Source organism: Eleutherodactylus coqui, chromosome 5, assembly GCF_035609145.1.
Source record: "Eleutherodactylus coqui strain aEleCoq1 chromosome 5, aEleCoq1.hap1, whole genome shotgun sequence".
Classification (NCBI taxonomy): Eukaryota; Metazoa; Chordata; class Amphibia; order Anura; family Eleutherodactylidae; genus Eleutherodactylus; species Eleutherodactylus coqui.
The window spans coordinates 175,987,502-176,012,409 of record NC_089841.1 but is presented as its reverse complement, the minus strand read 5'-3'; the positions used below and the strand labels follow the sequence as shown (position 1 = coordinate 176,012,409).

Here is a 24,908-nt window from a genome sequence, read left to right as displayed (position 1 = left end):
GAATGGCAGGCAGGTTTCAAGCAATTTTCCATTCTGCATCAAAATACCACAAGCAGCCTGCAGATTTTGGTACAGAATTTACTGTGGTGCGTTTGTGTGGCCTATTATGTCCTGTGTGACACAAGTATGGTCCCTTAGACCGGATACCTCATACGGAATCCAGCCCTGGGAGCAGTTGTGTCCGCATGTACCTGCTGCCTGTTTTTTTTTTTTTTCTGTACTGCGGATGGTCCGCATGGCGAGCCGTCGGACAGGCGCAGTACAGATTTTTTAAAATCAAACTCCTGCTTTTCCCTTGGAATCCGCGACCTTTCCGCAATGTGATTGCAGAAGGGCTGCAGATCGGATGGCTTTCATTGACGGAAAAATAGAGTGTGCTGCAATTTGTCCTCCGCTTGCAGAAACCGCAATTGACTTTCGCAAGTGTGGAGGAAGAATCGATTTCCCATTGCATGCTATAGGCGCTATTTGCTGCGGATTCACGGTGCGGATGCCCGCCGTGGATTTCGCAGCAAATATCTGTGGGCAAGAGCCCTCGCACTTCAAGTAAATAACGGAATATCAACATATGCACTGATAATACATGTTTATTATATACTTTGTTACAATTGCTAACCATAGAGTGGTTTATCTATGTAAGATTTAAGTTTTACAATTGTACCAATTAACACACACAGATCAGGAATAATATTAAAACGGTAAAGAATATGAATCTGACACTATTCACCCAACTGTCATCCTAGCTCTATAAAGCCTGTACGTGGCAGAAAATCCCCCACTAATTCCAATAGACTTGAATTGCCCAACAGGAGATGCTATAGTATAGATGATGTAGGTGTCTATTCTAAAAACCACAGACCTTTAACAATGGGGTTAATAATATGCATCAGCTGCTTGGCATTCAGTTGGGCTGAGTAGTCACTGTGGTTATTCGGTTGATTTAACTTATTTAGTAGATTTCAGAGAAATAACTTCTAACAAATGAGAAATAATCCAAGACCTAACAGAAGACAATGTATAATGAACGCGGTGAGGCTTTGAGCCAGCAGCTCCTTAGGCACTGTTGTGTTCTGACAACTCTCCTCTGATGTATGTCTAATAGGTTCTTACTGTGTAGTGAGGAGATGTTGAGAACCTGCTATGCCCAACCAGAGGTAGAATGTTAGGGTAAGTTCACTCTTAGCAGATTTGTTACAGAAATTTCTGGGTCTCGTCTGAATGGAGCTTGCAGGAAATCATGTGCTTATTGCTGAAACCACTCCATTCACAGCCAGGAAACTGATTCCCAGTTGCAGACAGTTCTGCAACAAATCTGCTGCATGTGAATATATCCTTACTGATCAAACTTCAGAAAATGTAAACTGAACATGAACAGAGCTATGTATCACAGTTGAGTGTGACCGGAGGAGGTACGTGTCACAGTTGAGTGTGACCGGAGGAGGTACGTGTCACAGTTGAGTGTGACCGGAGGAGGTACGTGTCACAGTTGAGTGTGACCGGAGGAGGTACGTGTCACAGTTGAGTGTGACCGGAGGAGGTACGTATCACAGCTGAGTGTGACCGGAGGAGGTATTATTCACAGTTGAGTGTGACCGGAGGAGGTACGTGTCACAGTTGAGTGTGACCGGAGGAGGTACGTATCACAGCTGAGTGTGACCGGAGGAGGTATTATTCACAGTTGAGTGTGACCGGAGGAGGTATGTGTCACAGTTGAGTGTGACCGGAGGAGGTATTATTCACAGTTGAGTGTGACCGGAGGAGGTATGTGTCACAGTTGAGCGTGACCGGAGGAGGTATGTATCACAGCTGTGTGTGACCGGAGGAGGTATGTATCACAGCTGAGTGTGACCGGAGGAGGTATTATTCACAGTTGAGTGTGACCGGAGGAGGTATGTGTCACAGTTGAGCGTGACCGGAGGAGGTATGTATCACAGCTGTGTGTGACCGGAGGAGGTATGTATCACAGCTGTGTGTGACCGGAGGAGGTATGTATCACAGCTGTGTGTGACCGGAGGAGGTATGTATCACAGCTGAGTGTGACCGGAGGAGGTATGTATCACAGCTGTGTGTGACCGGAGGAGGTATGTATCACAGCTGAGTGTGACCGGAGGAGGTATGTATCACAGCTGAGTGTGACCGGAGGAGGTATGTGTCACAGTTGAGTGTGACCGGAGGAGGTATTATTCACAGTTGAGCATGACCGGAGGAGGTATGTGTCGCAGTTGAGCATGACCGGAGGAGGTATGTGTCACAGTTGAGCGTGACCGGAGGAGGTATGTGTCGCAGTTGAGCGTGGCCGGAGGAGGTATGTGTCGCAGTTGAGCGTGACCGGAGGAGGTATGTGTCACAGTTGAGCGTGACCGGAGGAGGTATCTATCGCAGTTAAGCGTGACCGGTGGTGGTATCTATCGCAGTTGAGCGTGACCGGTGGTGGTATCTATCGCAGTTGAGCGTGACCGGTGGTGGTATCTATCGCAGTTGAGCGTGACCGGTGGTGGTATCTATCGCAGTTGAGCGTGACCGGAGGAGGTATGTATCACAGTTGAGCGTGACCGGTGGTGGTATGTATCGCAGTTGAGCGTGACCGGTGGTGGTATCTATCGCAGTTGAGCGTGACCGGTGGTGGTATGTATCACAGTTGAGTGTGCACATTAACCAGAAATTGCAGCAAAAGTTTTTTTTACAACTTTTTAAGGTCATATTTACACAACTGCCTTTATTGCATTAGTTTTGTGTGTGACGAGACGCGATAACTCTTGCATGAGTAGTGAATGTAAACGTGCCTTGTCCTACACGTGGAGCGGGTGTTCTTGTGCTGTGACTATCGGCTGTGTAAAGTATTGGCCTGAGAGTAGTGAGAAGTGTACGAAGAGGTAGTCGCTGTTCCATTTCCTATACTGATGTGTCTAGCAAGAATTGCCAAATTGATAAACTTGGCCCAGTTTCTGCCTGATCTAGTTTTAGCCTTTCTAATTTCAGGACAATGAATAAATATACTACAGTATTTCTCTTAGGGTACTTGCACACGGACATGCGTGTGCGGGTCCCTGTATGTGTACTATTCTCAGACGAAAAGCAGACATGCTGTAATATTTTTTACTGGGACTATTCATCCACGTGAAAAACAGGGCCATGTGAATATACCTAGTCCTTTCAATGGGTTCTATTTCTGTCAGATTTCCAGACCGAAAAATTATCCGTGTGCAAGTACGCCTTAGGCTTCTTTCCCATGAGTGTATATCGGCCCGCCGTTTTCACGGTTGGCCGATATATGCTGTGATCGGATGCATTGGATTCCAATGTATCAGATTAAATGGCTGTATTCCCGTGACAATAAGAGCACCAGGCTGGCCAATATAGCGCCGGGCGTTTTTAAGTCGGGCCCAAAAGATATTCCTGGAACTATCTTTTGAGGCGGAATACGTCGGCCGCTGCATGGGCTCCTATGGGAGCCAAGGACAGCGGCCGGAGAAGGGGGGTAGTTTAGCAACGTGGCTGCTAAACTCCCTCCCTTTTCTCTCCTCCCCTCTGGCAAATCACAATGGGAGGGGGCAGGGCGAAGCTGCAGACTCCCAGCCCCTGGTCTGCAGCCAGAAATGGGAGGTGGTGGGACGGGGCAATGCTTAGCCCCGCCCCCTCCCATTGCAAGGAGCGGGGATGAGGAGAAAGGGGCAATGGCATGACAACCTCTGCGGCTATGCGCCGGGGCCCATGCCGTGTGAACGGGCACACAAACGTTAGATTTGTGCGCCCGTTCACGAGTTTCTGTGCCCCAGATGATAGCGTATATCGGCTAACCGTGAAAACTGTGGCCGATATACACTCGTGGGAAAGAAGCCTTGTTGTGTGTTGCTTAAGGTTCATTCACACGTGTATTTAAGCTGCATATTCAGCACAGATGTTTTACGGGTGTAATATGCATGTGACATGCAGATGAACTGCGTCTTTTATGCACCCATAAACTATAATGGTGCATAATATGCACTAAAATAGAACATGTTGCTTTTTTTTTTTTCGTGCGCACATGAAAAACGCAGGTCTGAATATCCCAATGTAAAGCAATGGGCTTTTAGCACTGTCTTTTATGCAACCTAAATACACTCATAAGTGAACCCTTGTAGGAATGATGAGACTTGGAGGCGCCTCCAGCCTTTTCTTGAACTACATATAGTATATTAAGCTGTAAGCTAGGCTAAACATTAAATATTTGACTAAACATATCAAACCCGTACAGGAGTTCCAAAGGATTGAACTTGGTTGTGTTGTTATTTCAATGTGTATGTGGCTATACATGACTAAGGCTAACATCTCACAAGCGAGCGTGATATGGAGTCGTAAATCCCACACCCATATCACGCTCACCATCCATGTGAAATCCCCAAGGATGCAAGGAGTTCTCATGGCAAAAGAGCCTCACATCACTTCGGGGATGCAGGGATTCTCTGGCGGGGCTGTCACAGCCGCAGCAGAGGATTGCAGAGTGTCTCTCATTGCTTTCAATGGGGCCAGTACCATTGAAAACAATGGGCGGTGCGATGGAAGAGCATGCACAAGATAGAACATGTTACCATTTGCTGCCCCGCGCGAAAACATCTTGTGTGATTTTATCGCCTGTGTGAAGCCAGCCTAAGACTCCATTATCTATATTTTTAAACCTATCATCACATAAGGTTGTCGCTGTAGAGATTTATCAGTTTTTGAATTTAAAAATTTTAGGTAGAAAACCATAAAATGGGCCTTTAACAGGATAAAAACAATTTTGGGTTAAAGAACTTAGAGCCTTTCCTTTAAGAAAGGGCTTTTCTCATACACAAGGCGCGTGTCCATGGAGGCTGCATCCCCATTATAGCATCCAGCAGCTTCAGCCGTGAAAACAGGGCACAAGTCTTGTTCACTCCATCTGAGAAGAGACAGCACAAGTACGATTACTTGGGGTTTTTGGCTGTACTGTAGAATAAGGCCGATGATACACCAGCATATTCCGGCCACATTTACTGGTCCATAATACGGACGACTGTCCCAGCCTGACTGAGTATCCTAATAGGAATCTATGCTGCTCATAGGGCAGGAGACCGTCGGTCAGGCAGCCAGCACACATCCGCATTACAGATGCATAACCTTGGTCACAAGCTTTTAAAGAGATTACCTTTGAGCACAATACACATCTGATTCTGTTGCCTCAGTCCAAGCCGCATGATCCACAAGAAGACAACCTAAAGGGAGATACACCAGAATTGTGAGAGTCCAGTCATAAATACAAACCTGCATTAGACCATTCTAATGTGATTGAGCTCTTCCTAAATGTCTGACTGTAGCAAAATAGTAATAGAATTCAGGAAATGCTCAAATGATACTGAAAGGTGTCATATAGACAACAGGCATGTGACGGAGATTTCCACTGTATTAAATCCACCTACAGGCAATAAATTGTGGTTTATGACACAACGACAGGTTCTCTGTTTATAGTAAATGGCTACGGCTTGTACTGAGAATTGTTTCAATCAGGAGAAAAAAAAACCTGTTGCAAGCAGATAAAATTTCACAATTTGAAGGCAATTTGAAAACTTTTTCCTGCTGCGAGTAATGCTTCAGTCTATACTGACATGCGAAGACTTCACTTTATGAACACTGCTTTATAACCATATAATAAAGTCAACTTATTACCCATGTAGATTCTGGCCAGGCTGTAAGCAAAATCTCGGGCTGCTAGTTCCAGGAAGCCGCTTTCTCTCATTCCCGCCTTCCGTGTGAAGTCTTTTAGGTTCTGCAGGGCTTGCAGCAATCGTGAAGTGGATTGGGACAGACTGGGAATATTAGACGAAGCCTCCAGCTTTTCCTGCAATAAACATAGCACTTCCATATGTAAGTGATGTTCCCAAGGAGGGCTCTGGGGATATCCGTTAACAGCCAGTAAACAGTACAAGGCTTGTGTAACATGGTAAGGCTGGGTTCTTAGGTGGTGTATTTTACCTGGGCAGAAGTGAAAAAGGCACTTAAAACACGTCCTTGGCTCTTGACGACTGACCGCAGGACATCTAGGGATAGGACATTGGTTGTCCCTTCCCAGATTGTTAGGACCTACCATAGACATATGACAGAGTGAGCAAAGGAAATACAAATGGATTCTGTGTCAATCTTGTAATCCAGTTAACATAGGTCTTACTTGGGCATCTCTCAATAGAGCCGGCAGACCTGTGTCCTCCATGTAGCCCTGTCCTCCGAAGCACTCCAGTCCTTCTGATGCTATGGCAATAGCCTTGTATGTAACAAAGAAGTATACATGAGAGAATGTAACTATTGTAACATATCAGTGTACTTCAGCCATGAGTCTGGATGAGTCTACCTGCTTCCCAGTGTAGAGCTTAACGATGGGCGTTAGAAGCCGGAGAAGATGTTCATCCTGTTCAGTTGTCATGTTTGTTTCTTCCAAGCCAAGCAAGCGCGCAACTTCCATAAGAAAAAGGAATGCTCCACGAGCTTGTACCTAGACGAGAAACCAATATATAACACATTAATGAGCATGGCGCAACTAAAATGTGGATGAGGTTGCCATCACTCTGATGAGGAGATAAAGGCAGTGTTCCCCAACTCCAGTCCTCAAGGACCCCAACAGGTCATGTTTTCAGGATTTCCTCAGTATTGCACAGGTGATGTAATTATTGTCAGTGCCTGAGACATTGCCACAGGTGTTCTTACCATAGGATATCCTGAAAACATGACCGGTTGGTGGTCCCTGAGGACTGGAGTTGGGGACCCCTGGATAAAAGTATATTACAGCTTTTAGTTTCAAACAAGCATATTGTCACTTGTTACTGGATGACCCTGCACCATATGCTACCAGTTCTTCATCACTGTTTGATCTGTATTTGCAAGTAGTATTGAAGAGAAGGCTTACCAGCAGCACATCACTGAATCCGAATTGGTTAGGACTGGAGTAATGCAACAGCCACCCAGGAACTTGAACCACCATTCCAAAAGCAGACCCGAAAGAAGAAGGGTGGCAGCATAAATGGGTGCGAAGACAGTAGGAAACTTTATTCTTCCATGCTAAAGTCAAACAGCTACGTTTCGACCCATAGCTGTTTGACTTTGGTATGGAGGAACAAAGTTTCCTACTATCTTTGCGCCCATTTATGCCGCCACTCTTCCCTTTTTGGATCTTCTTTTTGATCTGTATTTGCAGTCATTGGTTTTTGTTTTCTACATGGAAAATACTGATCTGTATTTGCCCGACAGAAAATAATACCAATGAACGCAAATACAAAAGCAAAAACGCACAAAAATAGATTGTGCTGCGTTTTTAAAAAATAGTCATGAAAACTACAACTATGTGAATAGATCTATAGCTTAACATTAGCTCCATATCATGGTCCCCAAATACGTAGTTAAAGTACGCTCATCTAAAAGCAGCCTTACCTTCAGGAGAGAAACTAGAAACTGGACAATTCACGTACAAATAATGGTGACCAAATGCCAGCCATAAGTAGTGAGAATTGTAGCGCTCTAAACGGAAAATGCAGAAGACAAGCGGGGTGTCCCTGCTGGTCTTCTGCATCCAGCTGTTCCCCGCTTGGAGCATCTGGTTGTTATACAGCCGAGCGCTCCGAGTGGAGGATGCAGAAGACAAGCGGGGTGGCCCTGCTGGTCTTCTGCATCCAGCTGTTCCCCGCTTGGAGCATCTGGTTGTTATACAGCCGAGCGCTCCGAGTGGAGGATGCAGAAGACAAGCGGGGTGGCCCCGCTTGTCTTCTGCATCCAGCTGTTCCCCGCTTGGAGCATCTGGTTGTTATACAGCCGAGCGCTCCGAGTGGAGGATGCAGAAGACAAGCGGGGTGGCCCCGCTTGTCTTCTGCATCCAGCTGTTCCCTGCTCTGACTTCCCAGCTGTTATACAGCCAAGTGCTCCGAGAGGAGAATGCAGAAGACAAGCGAGGTGTCCCTGCTTGTCTTCTACATCCAACTGTTTTCTGCTCGGAGCGCCCCGCTGTTATACAGCCGAGCGCTCCGTGTGGGGTATGGACCGCTCTGTTCTTCATACCCAGCCTGTCATCAGGGAGGAGGATACAGCTGAAACAATAGTATCCACTGTATCCCGCTGTGAATCCCTGATAAGGCTCATCGTTGTCTTTCCGCAGGCTAAAAGATTAGTGACGGCTTAATGAAAACTGTACTGTGTCAGTGCAGTTACACACAACGATTATCGCTCAAAGGACGGCTTTGAGAGAATTTTGAGTGAAAATCGTTGTGTCTAAAAGGGCCTTAACAAACAGCTGTAAATTAATGTAATTTGTGTCCAGCACTGCTTTAAGCCGCACATTAATCAGCAGATGACAAAAATGATCAAAGTCAAGAAATAACCCAGAGTAACCTGCCACGACACGCAGTGACTAGAATATATCTGTCATAGACGTAAAAGACCCATTTTATTTGCATCCGTTAAAATCCTAATGACATACCGAGTCCCATCGAGTCTAGCTGTACCCTAATCTTTCCACCAGGTGATGTAATACTAATATCCGACTGCTGGGAGTGAAATACTCCACGCTGCTACATAATGGACATATGTTGGAACTATTAAACTTGCCTTTATGACGGATACCATGGATATCTTGGATGTTTGGGGATGACTAACTGTCTAGCCACTGAGATCTGCAGACAAGTATTTACTAGTTCATATACAGTAATGTCCTCGCAGCCCTCTTTATCCGTCCTCTCATCTCTAGAGGCTGCCGTAGAAAGCACATATGTAGCGTCATATTAAAGGGGGGCTGCCGACTACTAGGTTTAGGGCTACACGCTACTGCTCAGCATTTTTTGACCCCTCAAGCAGACAGCCTTTTTATTTTCGGTTTCTGCTCACAACTTAAAAAAAAAACACTTATTTTTCCGTCAATGTAGCGGTCTGAGGGCTCGTTTTTTGGAAGGACAAGTTGTATTTTTCAATTTTCCTACTATTTAATGTATCGAACAATGTACTGAGAAACTTAAAACAATTTCTAAGTGGAGTGAAATAGAAAAAAGCACTGCGATTTTTGCAACAAAACGCCGGTTGTGACAATACCAATTTTATTTAGTTTGATTACTTTTTTGCTGAGCTACTTTTAAAACATGAAATAATAAAAAAAACACCATTTCCATCGCCATCTTCTGACCGCCATCACTCTATTTTTCCATCGATAGGATTATGTGAGGGCTTTGTGAGACGATCTGTGTTTTCTATTGATACATTTTGGAATACATATGACCTTATGACTGCTTTTTATTACATTTCTTCTAGGAGACCAAAAAAGCTCAATATTAGCGTTGTCTATTTTTTTCTGCCAATGTTCACTGTGCTAGATGAATAATGCGTTATTTTGTTAGATCACACTTTATGGACTAGGCAGTGCCAAATAAGTTTAAGGCTGGGGTCACATGGCACTAAAATCTTGTGGAAAGCTTGCAAAATGACCGCACAGAAATACCACGAGATTTCCATGGGAAAAATGCAGCTTCAAAACCCATGGCCCTTCGCTGCGAATTTTGTAGCAGCTTCGACGCCTGCATTCCACTGCGGCCATCTCTCCCATAGAGAGGAGAGCCGCCGTTGCGGAAACAAGGAAAGAATTGACATGCTGAGTCTTTGAATTCCGCGCAGCGTGTCAATTTCAGCGCAGCTCGGCCGCAGCGGACTGTCTGCAGCATGTTGACGAGATTTTTGCAAATCTGGTCCACTTTGCTGCTTTATCCCAGAAAGTCTGCACAGAAATTCCCCTGCAATTATGCCCAGTGGGAACCAAGCCTTAAGGTTTTTTGTTTTTTTTTTAAATCTTTTTAAATTATAAATACAGGAAAAGGGGAGTTTTTTTGAACTTTTAGTATCCTTGACATTTTTTTGATCACTTATTTCTGCCAGCATTCTATTAAGAAAAGCCACAGGCCTTAAAAGAATAAAGCTGCTGGAGGTAGCAGCATCCTGGACACCCAGAGCTCAGTATGTATTACTGGTAGAGATGAGCGAGCGTACTCGGAAAAGCACTACTCGCTCGAGTAATGTGCTTTATCCGAGTATCGCTGTGCTCGTCCCTGAAGATTCGGGTGCCGCTGCGGCTGACAGGTGAGTCGCAGGGGAGAGCGGGTGGGAGAGAAAGATCTCCCCTCCGTTCCTCCCCGCTCTCCCCTGCAGCTCCCCGCTCCGTGCCGGCACCCGAATCTTCAGACCCGAGCACAGCGATACTTGGATAAAGCAAATTACTCGAGCGAGTAGTGCTTTTCCGAGTATGCTCGCTCATCTCTAATTACTGGGAGGAACATGTGGACATGAAACAAGTCTGAAACTAGGAGCAGGTAGCAAACTTAGGGCTCCTTCACACTGGCGGGGGCGATATTGGGCCGTAAATCACAGCCCCATATCACCCTTGCAATCCATGTGAAACCCATAGATGGAAGCTGTTTTCATGTGGAAACAGCCTTGCATCACTACGGGGTAAAAGGAATTCCCCGCTGCAGCTGTCACAGCCGCAACAGGGGATTGCGGAGTTCTCAATGGCGCCGGCCCCATTGTTTTTAATGGGGCCGGCGCTGCTGCTGGCCCCATTGAAAACAATAGGCGATATTGCAGAAAGTTAGGACACACTGCGATTTTTTACCTGTATAGCATCACAACGCGGTGCCATTGCACATGTGAATGAACCAATTAAAAAGAAAAGGTTTCATATTTGTGCGTCTCACAACGCATACATCTCGCACATTTTTCTCACCAGTGTGAAGGCACCCTTAGTGCAACTTTCTTAAGAGGTCTATGGCTTTAAAAAGGGTTGTCTATTCTTACAATGTTGCTTCTAGTCATTTTCTGCTGACCCTAATTATGACCGTGGAGTGACGATGTGACTACATGTGATTGGTAACCATTAGGCCATGGTAATATCACTGTGATCACCGGTGATGGTGATGCGGTATCACAGACAACACAACATTTTCATAACAGAGCCAGAAAACAGAAGAACCGATGAAAAAAAATATTAAGGAAGAATATGGCAAAGCAACATTTAATTTGAACAACATTTTTTACTTAAAACATGAGAAGAAACACTTGCCTCCATGTGTGCCATGGTCTGCATATGCAAAGGGTGGTCCTTTATCAGACGACCAAAGACAAATCTCTTTGACGCATATTCCCTGGCCAGATTGATCATTCTAGATTTAAAAAAAACAAAAAAACCCAAATGTATATACTGTTATCTGACAGATTAAAGAGGTTGCATATACACATATATTACAGCTAGATAGATTGTACCTTCTCATGCAAGCGGCTGCAGCAATGGTATTGTGAATGCGAGTTATAGTCAACATATTGGAGATTGAAGAAACACCCCGACCTTCTGGGGAGATCTGAAGTTCAAAAAATAAACAATATGACTGGTATTCTGCTATCTTTTTCTCGTTATTTGTATAGCGCCAACATATTCCGCAGAGCTTTCAGGTAGTTTATTTATTACCCCCCCCACCAAGCTGGGTGCTCATTTCACAGACCTCAGAAGGATGAGTCAACCTTGAGCCGGCTACCTGAACCAAGCGGGGATTGAACTCACAACCTTCAGGTCATACAACTTTTATCTAAACTGATGATAACAATGTACAACTGATTCATATATCTTGAAATGTAAGAGTTTTCTCACAGCGGAAACACATTTTGATGTGTTAACGACTCATATGAAACTAATGATTTTTGTTAATCAGAAGCAGCGTTGCATTAGCAGTGCCGTAGGCCAAGTTCACAATGCGTTTTAATGGCTTCCGTAAAACATGCCCGCCAGGAAAAGCTCTTGACATATTCATCTAACGGATGCCATAAGTGATGCCTAACAATGACATCACCCATAGGATGTAACGGCATCCTATAAACATATCTGGTGAGCAGATATCACCGTTGGGCATCTGTTTAACGTTTCTGCCCCCATAAGCTATAATGGAATGTGTTTATTATGGTATCCATTTAATGCATACATTTTTTTTCGCAGGGTGCTGCACTGTTCCATCCCGATGCCAGCCACATGGATCCGTCTGACATACTGTATATGCTGGCAGCCCCTGCGCCCATGTCAAAAGGATCACAAAAATGTGGAAAACTATTCTTTTTGGGATGTTTCTTTTTTAGTGTAGAAAACCTTGCATGTGTTTTTAAGTTGGCCGGACTGTTTTAATAAACATGTCGTGACGCAAACCTGACTAATCCTAGTGACGGTCTTGCGGCCACATTATTATGCCGCCCTATCTAAACCCATCAAACAGATATCCTCTCCAGCAAGAAAAAGGCTTTCATGAGATCAGTCAAAACGTATGTATGAGCCATCTACATCCGGAGACAACACATGGTCCCAATGATACTAATGTAGGCCCCTCTGCAGGCAGCCATGGTTCGGGTTAATATACACTATTGTTATTGCATAGGAGTTTTCCCACTAAAATGTAATTGTTGCCTTATTCTCAGGACTAATGAAATCAGACGAGGTCCACAATCTGCTGCGGTCCACAATCACCACCTAATCACTACTTGTTTTGGGACAGTGCTATATCACTGGGTCCTTGAGGAGGGGACTTTCTGTCTTTCAGTATTGCCTTTGTGGGATTCTTCTTCGTTATCATTTTCTCACAAGCAGTAAATATGATCATGCGGGTCTGTAGACAGACCAGAACTTTGAGAGCTGCTTAAGCAAAATTAGTTATAAAAAGAGAAATATTAGGCCAGTTTCACACGGCTAAGAAACGTGAAAGGTTTGTGCGTTGCAAGATGCACAAATCTCGCGCGATTATGAACTCCATGGGGTCATATACATGAGCAATGTTTTCCTGCATCGCGGTGCGGGGGGGGGGGGGAAAAATCGCAACATGTCCTATCTTATTGCATTCCTCGGAACGCATCGCCAATTGATTTCAATGGGTCCTTTGGTATTAGTGTAGTAGATCTCCACCGGAAGTATGGGTTTGCTGGGCTCAGCTACAGGTAATGCCTAGGTCACGCCCAAAGCTGGCAAAAGCTCCTGATTAGCTCCAGCACACACACCTTCATAGATTCCCGAGCTCCAAGTTGAGCTGCCGAGTGAGCAATCAGCCCCGAGGCTACAGCCATGCAAATCCTCCGAGTTCCCGAGCTCCAAGCTGAGCTGCCGAGTGAGCAATCAGCCCCGAGGCTACAGTCACGCCAACCTCCGAGCTACCGTCCCGAGCTGCCAAGCGAGCGATCAGCTCCAAAGCTACAGCCATGCCAACTCCTAAGCTCCTGAGCGGCCACCACACCCACCTCCAAGCTCCCGACTGCTACCGGTTTCTGCTCAGCAGCTTTTTATGATGCCTTCTTGGAACAATTGCATGCACAGGCCTAGTTTCGGCAGCGAAGAAAACGTTTGTTTAAAGTTTGGAGCTCGTGTGGACATGGCTGTAGGCCCATGGGCGTTACTGTAGGTGAGCCCGGCCAACCCATGCTCCCGGTGGAGACATATTACACTAATACCGGGTCCCTTAATGCATCACATACCATGCGAGGTTTTGCATTTAAATCAATGGGAAACACTTCCGATCCTCTATCACCTGTGAAGCTTGCACAAGAGGATCAGAATTTCACAGATGCAAGGTGTTTTTGCCTGGAAATTGCCCCGCATTCGCAGGTAAATTGCATGTTTACAAGCGCGATATTAGGCAGAGTTTTGCAGGCAGATATTGCACTCACCCGTGTTTAGGTAGTCTTAAAGGGAACCTGTCAGCAAATATAAGCACTGTAAACTAAATTATGGCTTATATTCTGGAGGTGGGGAGTCTGGGGATCTGTGTCTCATACTCACCTGGCCATACGTTCCTGCCGTCTCCCCTGTCAAAGTCAGTGCGTGCAAACTGTTGGGTTCTTACTGTGCCGGCATCTCCCACTTATCTCTATAGGAATGTGTGTTCAAAGCCATTTAAAGAGTCAAGCTGCTGTTCACACACCAACTTCGCCCGGGGGACACCACAGGAACGAGACCGACCATGAGACAGAGCTCCCAGACCCCCCAGTCACCTGGCAGGCTCCTGGTAAGAACCCATTCTCATGGGACTATTTTTTACAGATGTAATACAGCTAGTATACAAACACCATTGATTTGCATTGCTATATTCAGACATACGTATTTTAACGCACTTACAAAAAAAACCAAACCTCTGCATGTTCTATTTCGTCGGTATTTAAGGAATGAAATCACTTAGTAGAGTCAATGGGATAGCGTAAAAAACCTGTTGCATGTGTATTAGCTGTGTTTTTACGTATGTTTGCAGGAGACAATGGGAAAAAAATGTGGCATCAATTAGGCCTTCTTACGTGTTTTTGCACATGAAAAATGCAGTTATACGGATGTAATATGGACATAGAAAAAAATTGCATATGCACCAAAAACACAAATACGCCTGCAGTGAACATGGTCTGTAAAACTGCATACGCCCCGTGTTTTGGATGGCAAGGCAAGTGCAATAAACTATGTGCAAGATAGTGTATATAAAAAGGAACTGCAGTTTTATTTTGCACATTTCTTAACATCAAATACAAGAAAAACATGGAGAAATATTGATGAATTGCAGCTTCTGTCATTGCGCAAACACTGGCTTACTTTTACAGGGCGATTTGTAAACTGATCCAAAGCAAGATGTTTGTACAATGTTGTAATGCTGGCTCTAAATAATACTATTTGTAAAGTTCATGAGGATTTTGTGCAACTTATATCTAAAACACACTTGACCACCCCACCCCATCCCCTCCCACACACACTTTATCCAGAAGATCTCCTGGACTCCCAGTAGGGCAGGAGTCAGTCTGCAGCTGTCAGTCACTATCCATCAAAGTAAGTCTGCAACACGGGTCTCTGCTAATTAACCTCAGGAGAGAAGGTAATAGGAGGTACATATGGGGACATAACGAGAATGTGAGGGCAGGGCTTATGTACAAATACATATTGGGTCATACAAAATAAAAATCGGCAAATGAAGAGTATGCAGGTGGGTATTTCTAAGCATGTCAACTCTGTTTTTACAGTTATGTTTAATGACCCTTCAACAGAAAAAATATCAAAGAAACACTAATACGCCTGTAGCACGGGAACATTATGTTTTGTATACTTTTTACATAGGAATGTGCATTATCAGGGCTTCCTTGCAAGGATGTATATCTGTCTGTGTATTTTTTGCCAAACGATTAACAGAATTATTGCCCCCTCTCTCTCCTATTGCTCTTTTTCTCTTGGCAAAACATGTAATTTTCATCACTATACAAAGCTGAAACTGTAGGCGCCTTCTGGGAAAGCTCCCTCAAAAGGGACTGCCAAAGAGAAAAGTGTGTGAACATCTAGTATTTATTTTAGTTTTTTTTTATTGTTTTTTTTTCAATACAATACAAAAATATTGGAAAAAAAAAGAAAGAGGATACATAGTAAGGGCACATTCAGAAGACCGTATATCGGCCGGATATTCACGCCGACCGATATACGGCGTCTCTCTCTGCAGGGGGAGGAGGCTGGAAGAGCGGGGAGGAGGCTGGAAGAGCGGGGAGCAGTGCTCTGAGCTCCTGCCCCCTCTCTGCCTCCTCTCCACCCCCTCTGCACTATTTGCAATGAGAGGAGGTGGGACGGGGGCGGGGGCTGAGTTTCGTGAATTAGCTCCGCCCCATCCCGCCTCCTCTCATTGCAAATAGTGAAGAGGGGTGGAGAGTTGGCGGGAGCTCAGTGCACTGCTCCTGACTCTTCCAGCCTCCTCCCCTTGCAGAGAGGGACGCCATCGGCTGGGCGTGAATACGCGGCCGATATACGGTCATCTGAATAAACCCTAACTCACAAGGAGGATACACAGAAATTGACAATAGTGACGAAAGTCTGTATAATAGCATCCCTCCAAATCATTTATGTCCAATGCTAATAGGCTATTCACACGGGAAAATTAGCACTCAAAGCAAATTTGAGCGATAATCGATAAGTGTAAATGCAAAAAAGAAATAATTAAAAATCGTTCACTATCCGTTCACAGGTTCAGCAAAAAAACCATTACTGGATCGCGGGGCTTGCTGTTCTGTGTAAACGCTCCTTGCTTCACATAGAAGGTGCAGTGCTGAACGAGAAGCCCGCACTCCAGCAGCGAAGTCTGTCAGTATAAACGCTCTGCAGTAGCGTTAACGACCTTAGCGGTGACGTCAGCACTTGTGCAGTTGTTTACCCGACTACCGGCCCGTGCAAAAGGAACATTACAGGTACTCAACAACTTAAACATATCAAAACAAGATAACTAATAGATTCATTTGTAATCAATAACTTTAATTTCCCCAGAGAGCATGCATTATCTTATGTTACATATCAAACAGTGTTTTGCAAGGAATACATAAATTCCTTAATCTCCAAAGTAGGCAAAAACTTTTCTATAACGCTTTTTAAAATTTGGCAGATTATGATTCCTCGCACCGTTCTCTCAGGTTTTTCCATATATAGGAAGTAGAGATGAGCGAGCACGCACGGATAAAGCAGTAACTCGAGCGAGCATCGCTCTTCTCAAGTAACTGCTTACTAGTCTGAGCAGGCTCGGGGGAGCCGGCAGGGGTGAGCAGGGGGGGGGAGGAGAGGGAGATCTCTCTCACTCCCCCCCCCCCGCCACCTGCTGCTCCCCCGAGCCTGCTCAGACTAGTAAGCAGTTACTTGAGAAGAGCGATGCTCGCTCCAGTTACTGCTTTATCCGAGCGTGCTCGCTCATCTCTATTAGAAAGTGTTCAGTTTGATGCATAACATCTGACACGGTCAGGATATAAAGTCGCATCCAGCGGGCCAGCAGACAGCACGTGGTGATTAACAGTAGAACATGAACCATATCGACTGCCTTTATATTGTCAGGGATATAAGAAGGACCGAGGAGTGGACAGTAGACAAATCTCCCAAGCTCTAGCTAAGAGGTGTTCGACTTCTTCCCAGAATAGTTGAACCCTGGGGCATAACCAGAAGCTATGTAATAAGTTAGACCTTAGTTAATTGCACCTAGGGCAAACAAATAAGCAGTGTGACATATTGGGATGCGTTGGAATATTAAATCAATGTATCAGTTTGAAGTGAGATTCTCGCCATTTTTCATTAACTAGTTATTAGTATTATAACGCCTACAAGCTCCGATACAGCCGTCTGTTGGGCACCATATGGAGCTCCACCCACATGCAGCCCCCTGGCAGCAGCCTAGAGACCCTGCAGGGGCCAGGGGTGTTGTGGACACATCCGGAAGGAGTCAGAGTCCAGATAGATATCATCATCCTGGAGAGCCGAGCCCTCTGCAACGTGCTGGCCAAGGTCAAGAGGGAGAGGGACGAGTGCAGCAGAAAGTAAGTGCCCCTCTGTCTGCTCCTCCTGTCAGCCCCTGTGGAGAGGAGCAGGTGTACAGGAATGTGTATGGATACAGGGCTAGCTATAGGGTTTACAGCTGGGAACAGGGGCCCAAGGAGCAGAGCAGAAGCCCCCACTATGTGGTGGGATGACATAGGCTCTGTATGGCACTATGTGTATGGCACTTGTGGGCTAAAGCTACAAGAAGTGCAATGTATGTGGATGCTGTCAGCAATGAGGTGTGCCTATAGTCTAGACAATACTCTGTATGTACTGTCTATGTATGCAGTATTGGTCCGGTCGATATATCCTGTGTAATATATGCACGAATGCTTTCAGTATGGAGGTGTATAAAATATAGTTATATACGATGTTGGCCCAGTGTATATACCCTTTCTTTGTATACAGTGTTGGGCTGGTCTTTATACCTTGTGTTATACATATGGTGCTGTCAGTATGGAAGTGTATATATAATGTATGTATATACAGTGTTGAGCTAATGCGTATATACTCTGTAATATATATGGATGCTGTCAGCATAGGTGTGTGTATATCTAACTCTGCCTAATATATTGTTGGGTCAGTCTGTATGCCTCGAGTAATGTATATGGATGCTGTCAGTACTGGGCCGGTCTGTATAGGCTGTGTAATATGTGGATGCTGTCAGTATGAAGGTGTATGTATCCGGTATTGGGCCGGTCTGTATACGCTGTGTAATATGTGGATGCTGTCAGTATGAAGGTGTATGTATCCGGTATTGGGCTGGTCTGTATAGGCTGTGTAATATGTGGATGCCATCAGTATGGTGGTGTATAAAATTTCATTGTGCTGGTCTGTATAACGTGTATATAACGCCTGTATCTGCACCAGGTGCTCTTGTATGTTTAGCTGCGGCGACTATATTCGTGACGCGGATTGGACTTTCTAGCTCTCTGATGCTGAATGTATGAAGAGGAGATTCAGGTCCAGCGGACAGGACAAACTTGTATCATCCTCTCTCCACAATGCCCATCTGTCACCACGACTGTACCGGAAACCACCGCCCGTACTTGTCACCACAGAAACTGATTGGTCCTGACACATTTTAGCTAGTTGTTGCCCATGGTCTTGGTGCCATCGTTGGCATGTGGTTGCCTTTACCAGGGCGTTGCTTCCCCCTGGCGTCGTTCATTCGGCGCTCCAGCTGTTCTGCATTTCGTCCTTCTGTAAATATTTGGACGCCTCGTCCGGAAAATCCAGCGCAGGGGAAGAAATCCAGCGTTAGCCTGGGAAAGTTGATTTACTTCTACTTCTTCCAGTCACCGGAGCAAATACAAGATGGTGCCACCAAAGCCTCTCCAGGGAGCTCTTCCACACCTGAACCAGCAGGTGGCACCTTAGGCAACCTATTCCCTTCATCTTGCCGCAGGAGCAGCTCCATGTCTCCTCCTCCTCAGCAGGCAACACATGCAGCGCAGATGGCGGCAGACTGTCCGGAGAAGGATTCCAGAGGCTCCCTGTGTGGTAGGCTGCATGGCCAGCGTAACTCACCATCCTCCCCTCCTCCAGCCAAGCAAAAGCAATGTCTTGATGCACCTGAAGAGCATTTACCTACTATGGTAAGCCCACCTTTTTTGATTTCTGGGGCACCCCTTATATTCCACACAGCATAGACTTTGCTCCTTCTTCAGACAAATGATTACAGAATCCTCTATGCTCACAACCGTACAACTTTCTTTACAAACCAGTTTTGCCCAACTCATTAATCCTGTAAAGATAGCAATTCAGGACGCAGAGCATAGAATGTAGCATGTGGAGACTAAGGTGATAGAATCTGCCGTTTCACACAATGACCTCATTGATGCGTATTATGGCCTGGATACAGAAATCAATTTGCTTAAAAGCCAAAATGGCCCATCTAGAAGACAGATCACCCAGTAACAATGTAAAGTTTTGAAGAATCCCAGAAATAGCAGCTCCGTCTACAGTCTTAATATCGGCAAAAATGTCTGCATACTCTCTTTCCCACGAATTTTATAGATTGACAGACATTGGCAAATATATAGAAGATTGAAAAACCTTAGCTAAGGCCCTAAAAGAAAACATTTTAAATTAAAAGAATAGAGTTTGGGGACCGTACCCACTTATTTCTACGAGGGGGTGCTGATAAGTCTTTGGCTTTGTGTTCTTTTTTTGTTTCTATGGTAATGACGTTACATCACATGAAAGCCTTATGTGTCTAATATAGGTTTTCAAAATGTGTTTGCAGCTTATGGCAACAGTGATCTAGGCACGCGGGAAAACAAAATGGTGGAGTCTAAGGCGATATTCACAGCAAATGAGAGCAGAGGAGTGATAAAATTCTTGTTTCTGCAAGGAAAGTCCACGAAGGATATTCATGGTGATATGTCGCAGACATTGGGGGATCATTGCCCTTCATATTCTACGGTTAAGAGCTGGATTGATAAATTTAAAACGGGCCACTACAGCACCAATGATGAGGAACGTCCTGGACGACCGAGAGAGGTTGTTGTTCTGGAGATCGTCGATGCTGTGCACAACCTCATACTGGAGAATCGGCTGGGATTTCTGGTGAACGTGTTTGTGTCGTTATCCATGAACATTTGAACATGAAGAAGCTATCTGCAATGTGGGTCCCCAAATGTTTGATAACAGATCAGAAAAGCATGCGAGTGAAAACTTCCCGGTCCATTTGTCAGCGTTTCCGGACTGGTAAGAACTTCCTGGATCGACTGGTCACTATGGATGAGACCTGGATTTATTTGTATGACCCTGAAACCAAGGAGCAGTCAGAAGAGTGGAGGCACAGTGGTTCTCCTCGCCCAAAGAAGTTCAGGGTGCAAAAATCAGCCACTAAGGTTATGGCGTCTGTGTTCTGGGATAAGGAGGGCATGCTGCTAGTGGACTACCATCAAAATGGTTCCACCATCAATGCAAGGTATTGCATTGAACTATTGGACCAATTGAAGGCAGCTCTGAAGGCCAAAAGGCACGGCAAGCTGTCCAAAGAAATCTTGTTCCTGCAAGACAACACCTCTGCTCACACTGCACAAGCGACCACGGCAAAACTGGTGGAGCTAGGCTTCCAGCTGGTTGACCACCCACCTTATTCACCAGATCTAGCTCCCTCCGAGTATCATCTGTTTCCAAACCTGAAGAAACACCTCAAGGGTACCAAATTTCACACCATTTCTGATGCCATGGCTGCTACGGATGACTGGTTTGAGGCACAACCGAAATCCTTCTTTTTGCACGGCTTGCAGAACTTGGAATACCGACGTAAGAAGTGTGTTGACATCAGTGGAGAGTATGTGGAATAAATGTAGTTTCATCTTCCCATCTCATTTCTTTCTGGGTAAAGCCAAAGACTTATCAGCAGCCCCTCGTATATGCAGATGATGTCATTTTGAGACTAACAGACCCCATACCCTCATTAGAAAGTGTGTTGCAGGTTATCAAAGAGTTTGGATACATTTCTTACTACGAAGTAAATACACAAAAATCCCAGATTTGCCTATGAATATCCCTAATGATATATTACATTATTTGATTAATAATCATCCTTTTGATCGGCAACATAAAGGTATCAAATATCTGGTCATGATAACGGCCTCACATAAAAGCCTCTACGATTACCTCTAGCAGTTATGTACTATATGATCAAAACAGCTGGTAAAAAAAGAAGAAAAGCAAAAAAAAAAAATCACATTTTGCGATAAACCTACAACAACGGTGTGCAGGCAACCCTTTTACATCTTCTAGTTTATTGACTATTCAATTATTTATGGGTTCAAGATATGTCTGAGATAGTGGAGGATTTCCAATATTGCAATACGATGACCCGAAGCATACTTACCCGCAGGGCCTTTACCCCATCAAGCAGTAATTCAGCGGTTGGCAGCTGCCTAGTACCCAGCTTGTCTTTAAGCCTCTGAATCTGAATTCCATTTAGCTGTCCTTGTGCATCTCTGACTTCGAGGTAAAAAAGCGATAATCCCTTTGTGCTCTGCAAAGTGTAAAAGCTGTTTAATAATTAATTATAATATTACGGGTATGTTCAAAACATGGTACATATGCTGCAGGTTTCCACAGCCAAGTAGATAGGATTATGGCAAATCCTGTTGTGTGGATTGACCTGCGGTGTGGATTTTAACCTTCGTGTGGTGCCAATTTCCAAGTGCAAAAGTGCGAAGAACAAGGCTGTGGGTCAGATAGACCCCCCGGTACCACACGAGGGTTAAATCCACAGCACGTCTATTTTCTCTGAGGATTTCACTTCTTCAAATAAAGTGTGAAACCTGTAATAAAATCTGCATCTAACTTGTGGCTTTTAGTATGGATTTCGATGTAGATCCGCATCAAAATCCATAGCTGATTTTCAGCAACATGAAAAAACATATCCTTAATATATTTAAAGCATGTTTCAATGAGAGTTTTTGCTGCAATGTTTTTGGAATTACAGTAACAATGTTGATGTTTTGGTATGGTTACAAAAATCAGATTAAAACATGACATAACTGGAGAAAAAAAGCCTCATGTAAGCACCCTGTTTCCCTAAAAGTAAGCCCTATGTTCTATCTGGCTGTGTGATCTCACATCATAGCCCCATAGTTTTCAATAGGGTAAGCGGCAGCAGCATCGGCCCCACTGAAAGCAATGGGAGAAGCTCTGCGACAGCCGCGGGCAGAGGATGCCTGCATCCCCGAAATGGCTTTCACATGGATGGCAAGGGCTAAATGTTGGCAGGACTAACGGGCCCATATCGCGCTTGCCCGTGTGAAGTTATCGTAACAGATACACTAACTGCAGTATCTATAGCACTTTCATTCATAGGAAGGTATATGCTTCACCCCATATAAGAATTTATCTGGCATTTACCGGCATAATATTTCCTTGTGCATCTACCACTCTGCCCAGAGTCAAAGTCATGTCAGAGTCTGTGGCGGATGTAAACCATTTGTACCCGTACAGCTTATAAGTGCCATCTGCCTCAGCATGAGCCACTGTTTCCGTGCCATGTGCTAAAAGCAGAAAATAGAAAACACACTTGTTTACTCCGACTGCACATGTTCCTCACTGTCGGATTCAGTAGTCACCCACCAACATCTGATCCTCCTTTGCGTTCCGTCATCCACTGGCCAGAAGTCCAAAATGTTTTCGGGTCTCGGGAAGTGAGGTGTCCAAAGGCATCCTGAAGGGCATCCGGCATACCTAGTGACTGCCAATAGAAAATGCAGGAATTTAAACAACTATTTATGAACAATTTAGGAGAATAATAAACATATGATGCCTTGCAAAAGTAGTCACCGCCCTTGTGTTTTTCCCGTTTTGCTGCTTTAGAACCAAGGCCAACTTCACACAGGCGAGCGTGATATGGGACAATGAATCAGAGTTGCTCCCATTGTTTTCAACGGGAGACTTCGCATCGTGTGCATGCCATGCCACCGCCAGCATCATTGAAAGCCATGGGCGCTGCCATGCAAGAGCACGTAGAAAGATAGAACATGTCGCAGTTTGTTTCCTGCATCACATCGCGGTGCCATGCAGGAAAACATCGCTCATGTGAATGACCCCATTCAAAAGAATGGGGTTAATATTTGTGCGAGTTTTGTGCCTCTCGCAGCACACAAATCTTGCGTGATTTTGTCGCCCGTGTGAAGGCAGCCTTAGAATTAAATTGATTAGATTTTATGTAGCGGACCTGACAAAATAGTTCAAATTGTTACAGTGGAATAAAAATATTCTGAAAAACTGAATGCGCCTGCAGAATAGGATGGAGAATCACCTTCCAGCAGGGCAATGACCCTGAACATACTGCTAAAGCTACACTGGAGGGGTCTGACAGGAGACATTTCCATTCCTTGGAATGGTCTAGTCAAAGCCCACACCTCAATCCAATTGAGAACCTTTGGAAGACTGCCGTACACCAATGAACGAACTTGCGATGTTTGTGCAACGCAATGCGTTTTTAACATTAGAAACTCCTATTGCCATCTATTGCGCAAGAAAAACGTAAGCGGCAGCAATACGATGCTTCATTATTTTCCTGCAAAAAGCATCCTTGACGCTCAAACCTCACATAAGTACATATGCGATATTTCCGCGATTTTCTCGTGGCGATATCGCGATCGCCAGTGTGAAGGAGCCCCAAGAGTAAGTTTTATGTAGCAGAAATGCTGTGAATTTTCAGGTGATACAGAAGTGAACAGCAGTGCTGCGCTCATTGTAGAGAGCGCAAAGACTTTGGAGGGGAGTGGGAGAGCGGTATCTTTTGAATTCAGCTGTGGAAGCGCAGCTGATTTTGAGTCAAAACGCGCACTGATGGTGCTGATTTTGACTCTGTTTTGCATGCAAAAATGCTACGAAATTTGCCGCGGTGGAAATTCTGCAGCATTTCTGCTACGTGTAAAGACATACCCCTGTGGCTGCGATTACACAGCAGCATTACTGCCCTGCAAAACACAAGGGGAGCTACACTGATTACAGCCGGCAGCTGAATGACTCCGTTTAGTAACTATGAGATATCCAGCTGCCGGCTGCAACCAGTGAAGCTCCTCCTGCATTTTGCAATGCCGTAAAGCCTCATGTCCACAGGTGGATCGGATTCCGCATGCGGGAGCCTGCAGCGGAATCCGACCCTGCCCGCGGCCGAGGACAGTGCGTACCTTTCTGGGTCTTCTATTTTCTTCACTGTGGATGTGTGCGGAGATGCTGGCCGTCGCACCGCTGCACATGCGCAGTGGAGTTTTTAGTTTTTTTTTTTACCTTCTGCTTTCCCGCGGATGTGCCAATTGGGCACAGGCCGTGGATCAGACGGCTTCCATTGACTTCAATGGAAGCCGTCCGCGCAGGAACCGCACTGAAATGGAGCATGCTGCGATTTGTTTTCCGGACCAAAAGGTCTGCAAAACAAATCTGCATGCTTGAATTCATGTGCGGGCGCCCATGCTTCCCTATGGGCGGCTTAATTTGCGGATGACCCGAGCGGATTCCGCAAATCGGATCAGCTGCCTAACGCTGCTGTGTAACAGCCACTAGCAATCACATTCTCCTGACACTTGCCAGGTAAAACTTGTGAGTGCAGGTGCCGGCTGCAATAGCACTAATTGCCTAGTGGCACCTATTCTCAAACATGAGACTACAGTGAACCAGTGTTTCTCAACTTCAGTCTCCAAATATTTCCAAAACATTATGATGTGATGATATCCCATAGAGAGAACCCCTGGGGCAAATATCTGACTGAACTGACAATAATGACATTACCTGTGCAAGGAAATCCTAGAAACATGACCTGTTGGGGTACCTGAGAAACCCTGCTCTATGCTGCCATAGTCCTACAGCTTACCTCTATGACCTTTGCTGCACCATCAGTCATAGCAAGAGGGCAACTGAACAATCCGGAGGATGGTGAATAGAGATAGAGCTTTACAATCTGGATCAGGCGGCTGTGGAATACACAATGGATGCCATGTTAGTAGACGTCCAATAGGTCCAATAAGTATTATAATGTGGAGCCTAATGATAATCTTTTAATTAAATTCTGACTAAAGGAAAAACATATAAA

The 24,908-nt window shown here is 45.0% G+C and overlaps 1 protein-coding gene across 1 annotated transcript in view; it reads right to left on the bottom strand.

Moving 5' to 3' along the window:
• Nucleotides 1-571: 571 nt before the first annotated feature.
• Nucleotides 572-24,908, bottom strand: part of LOC136628128 (acyl-CoA dehydrogenase family member 11-like) — a 47,768-nt gene continuing 23,431 nt past the window's right edge. Inside the window, exons 4-15 of the mRNA XM_066603779.1 lie at nucleotides 24,690-24,789; nucleotides 22,445-22,562; nucleotides 22,223-22,365; nucleotides 21,201-21,350; nucleotides 11,275-11,369; nucleotides 11,075-11,174; nucleotides 6,344-6,484; nucleotides 6,164-6,256; nucleotides 5,971-6,078; nucleotides 5,665-5,836; nucleotides 5,147-5,213; nucleotides 572-4,900 (exon numbers count right to left, since the gene is read on the bottom strand). Of these exons, the coding sequence (XP_066459876.1) occupies nucleotides 4,774-4,900; nucleotides 5,147-5,213; nucleotides 5,665-5,836; nucleotides 5,971-6,078; nucleotides 6,164-6,256; nucleotides 6,344-6,484; nucleotides 11,075-11,174; nucleotides 11,275-11,369; nucleotides 21,201-21,350; nucleotides 22,223-22,365; nucleotides 22,445-22,562; nucleotides 24,690-24,789 (1,414 nt within the window). The 3' untranslated portion in view covers nucleotides 572-4,773. The remainder of the gene's footprint in view (nucleotides 4,901-5,146; nucleotides 5,214-5,664; nucleotides 5,837-5,970; nucleotides 6,079-6,163; nucleotides 6,257-6,343; nucleotides 6,485-11,074; nucleotides 11,175-11,274; nucleotides 11,370-21,200; nucleotides 21,351-22,222; nucleotides 22,366-22,444; nucleotides 22,563-24,689; nucleotides 24,790-24,908) is intronic.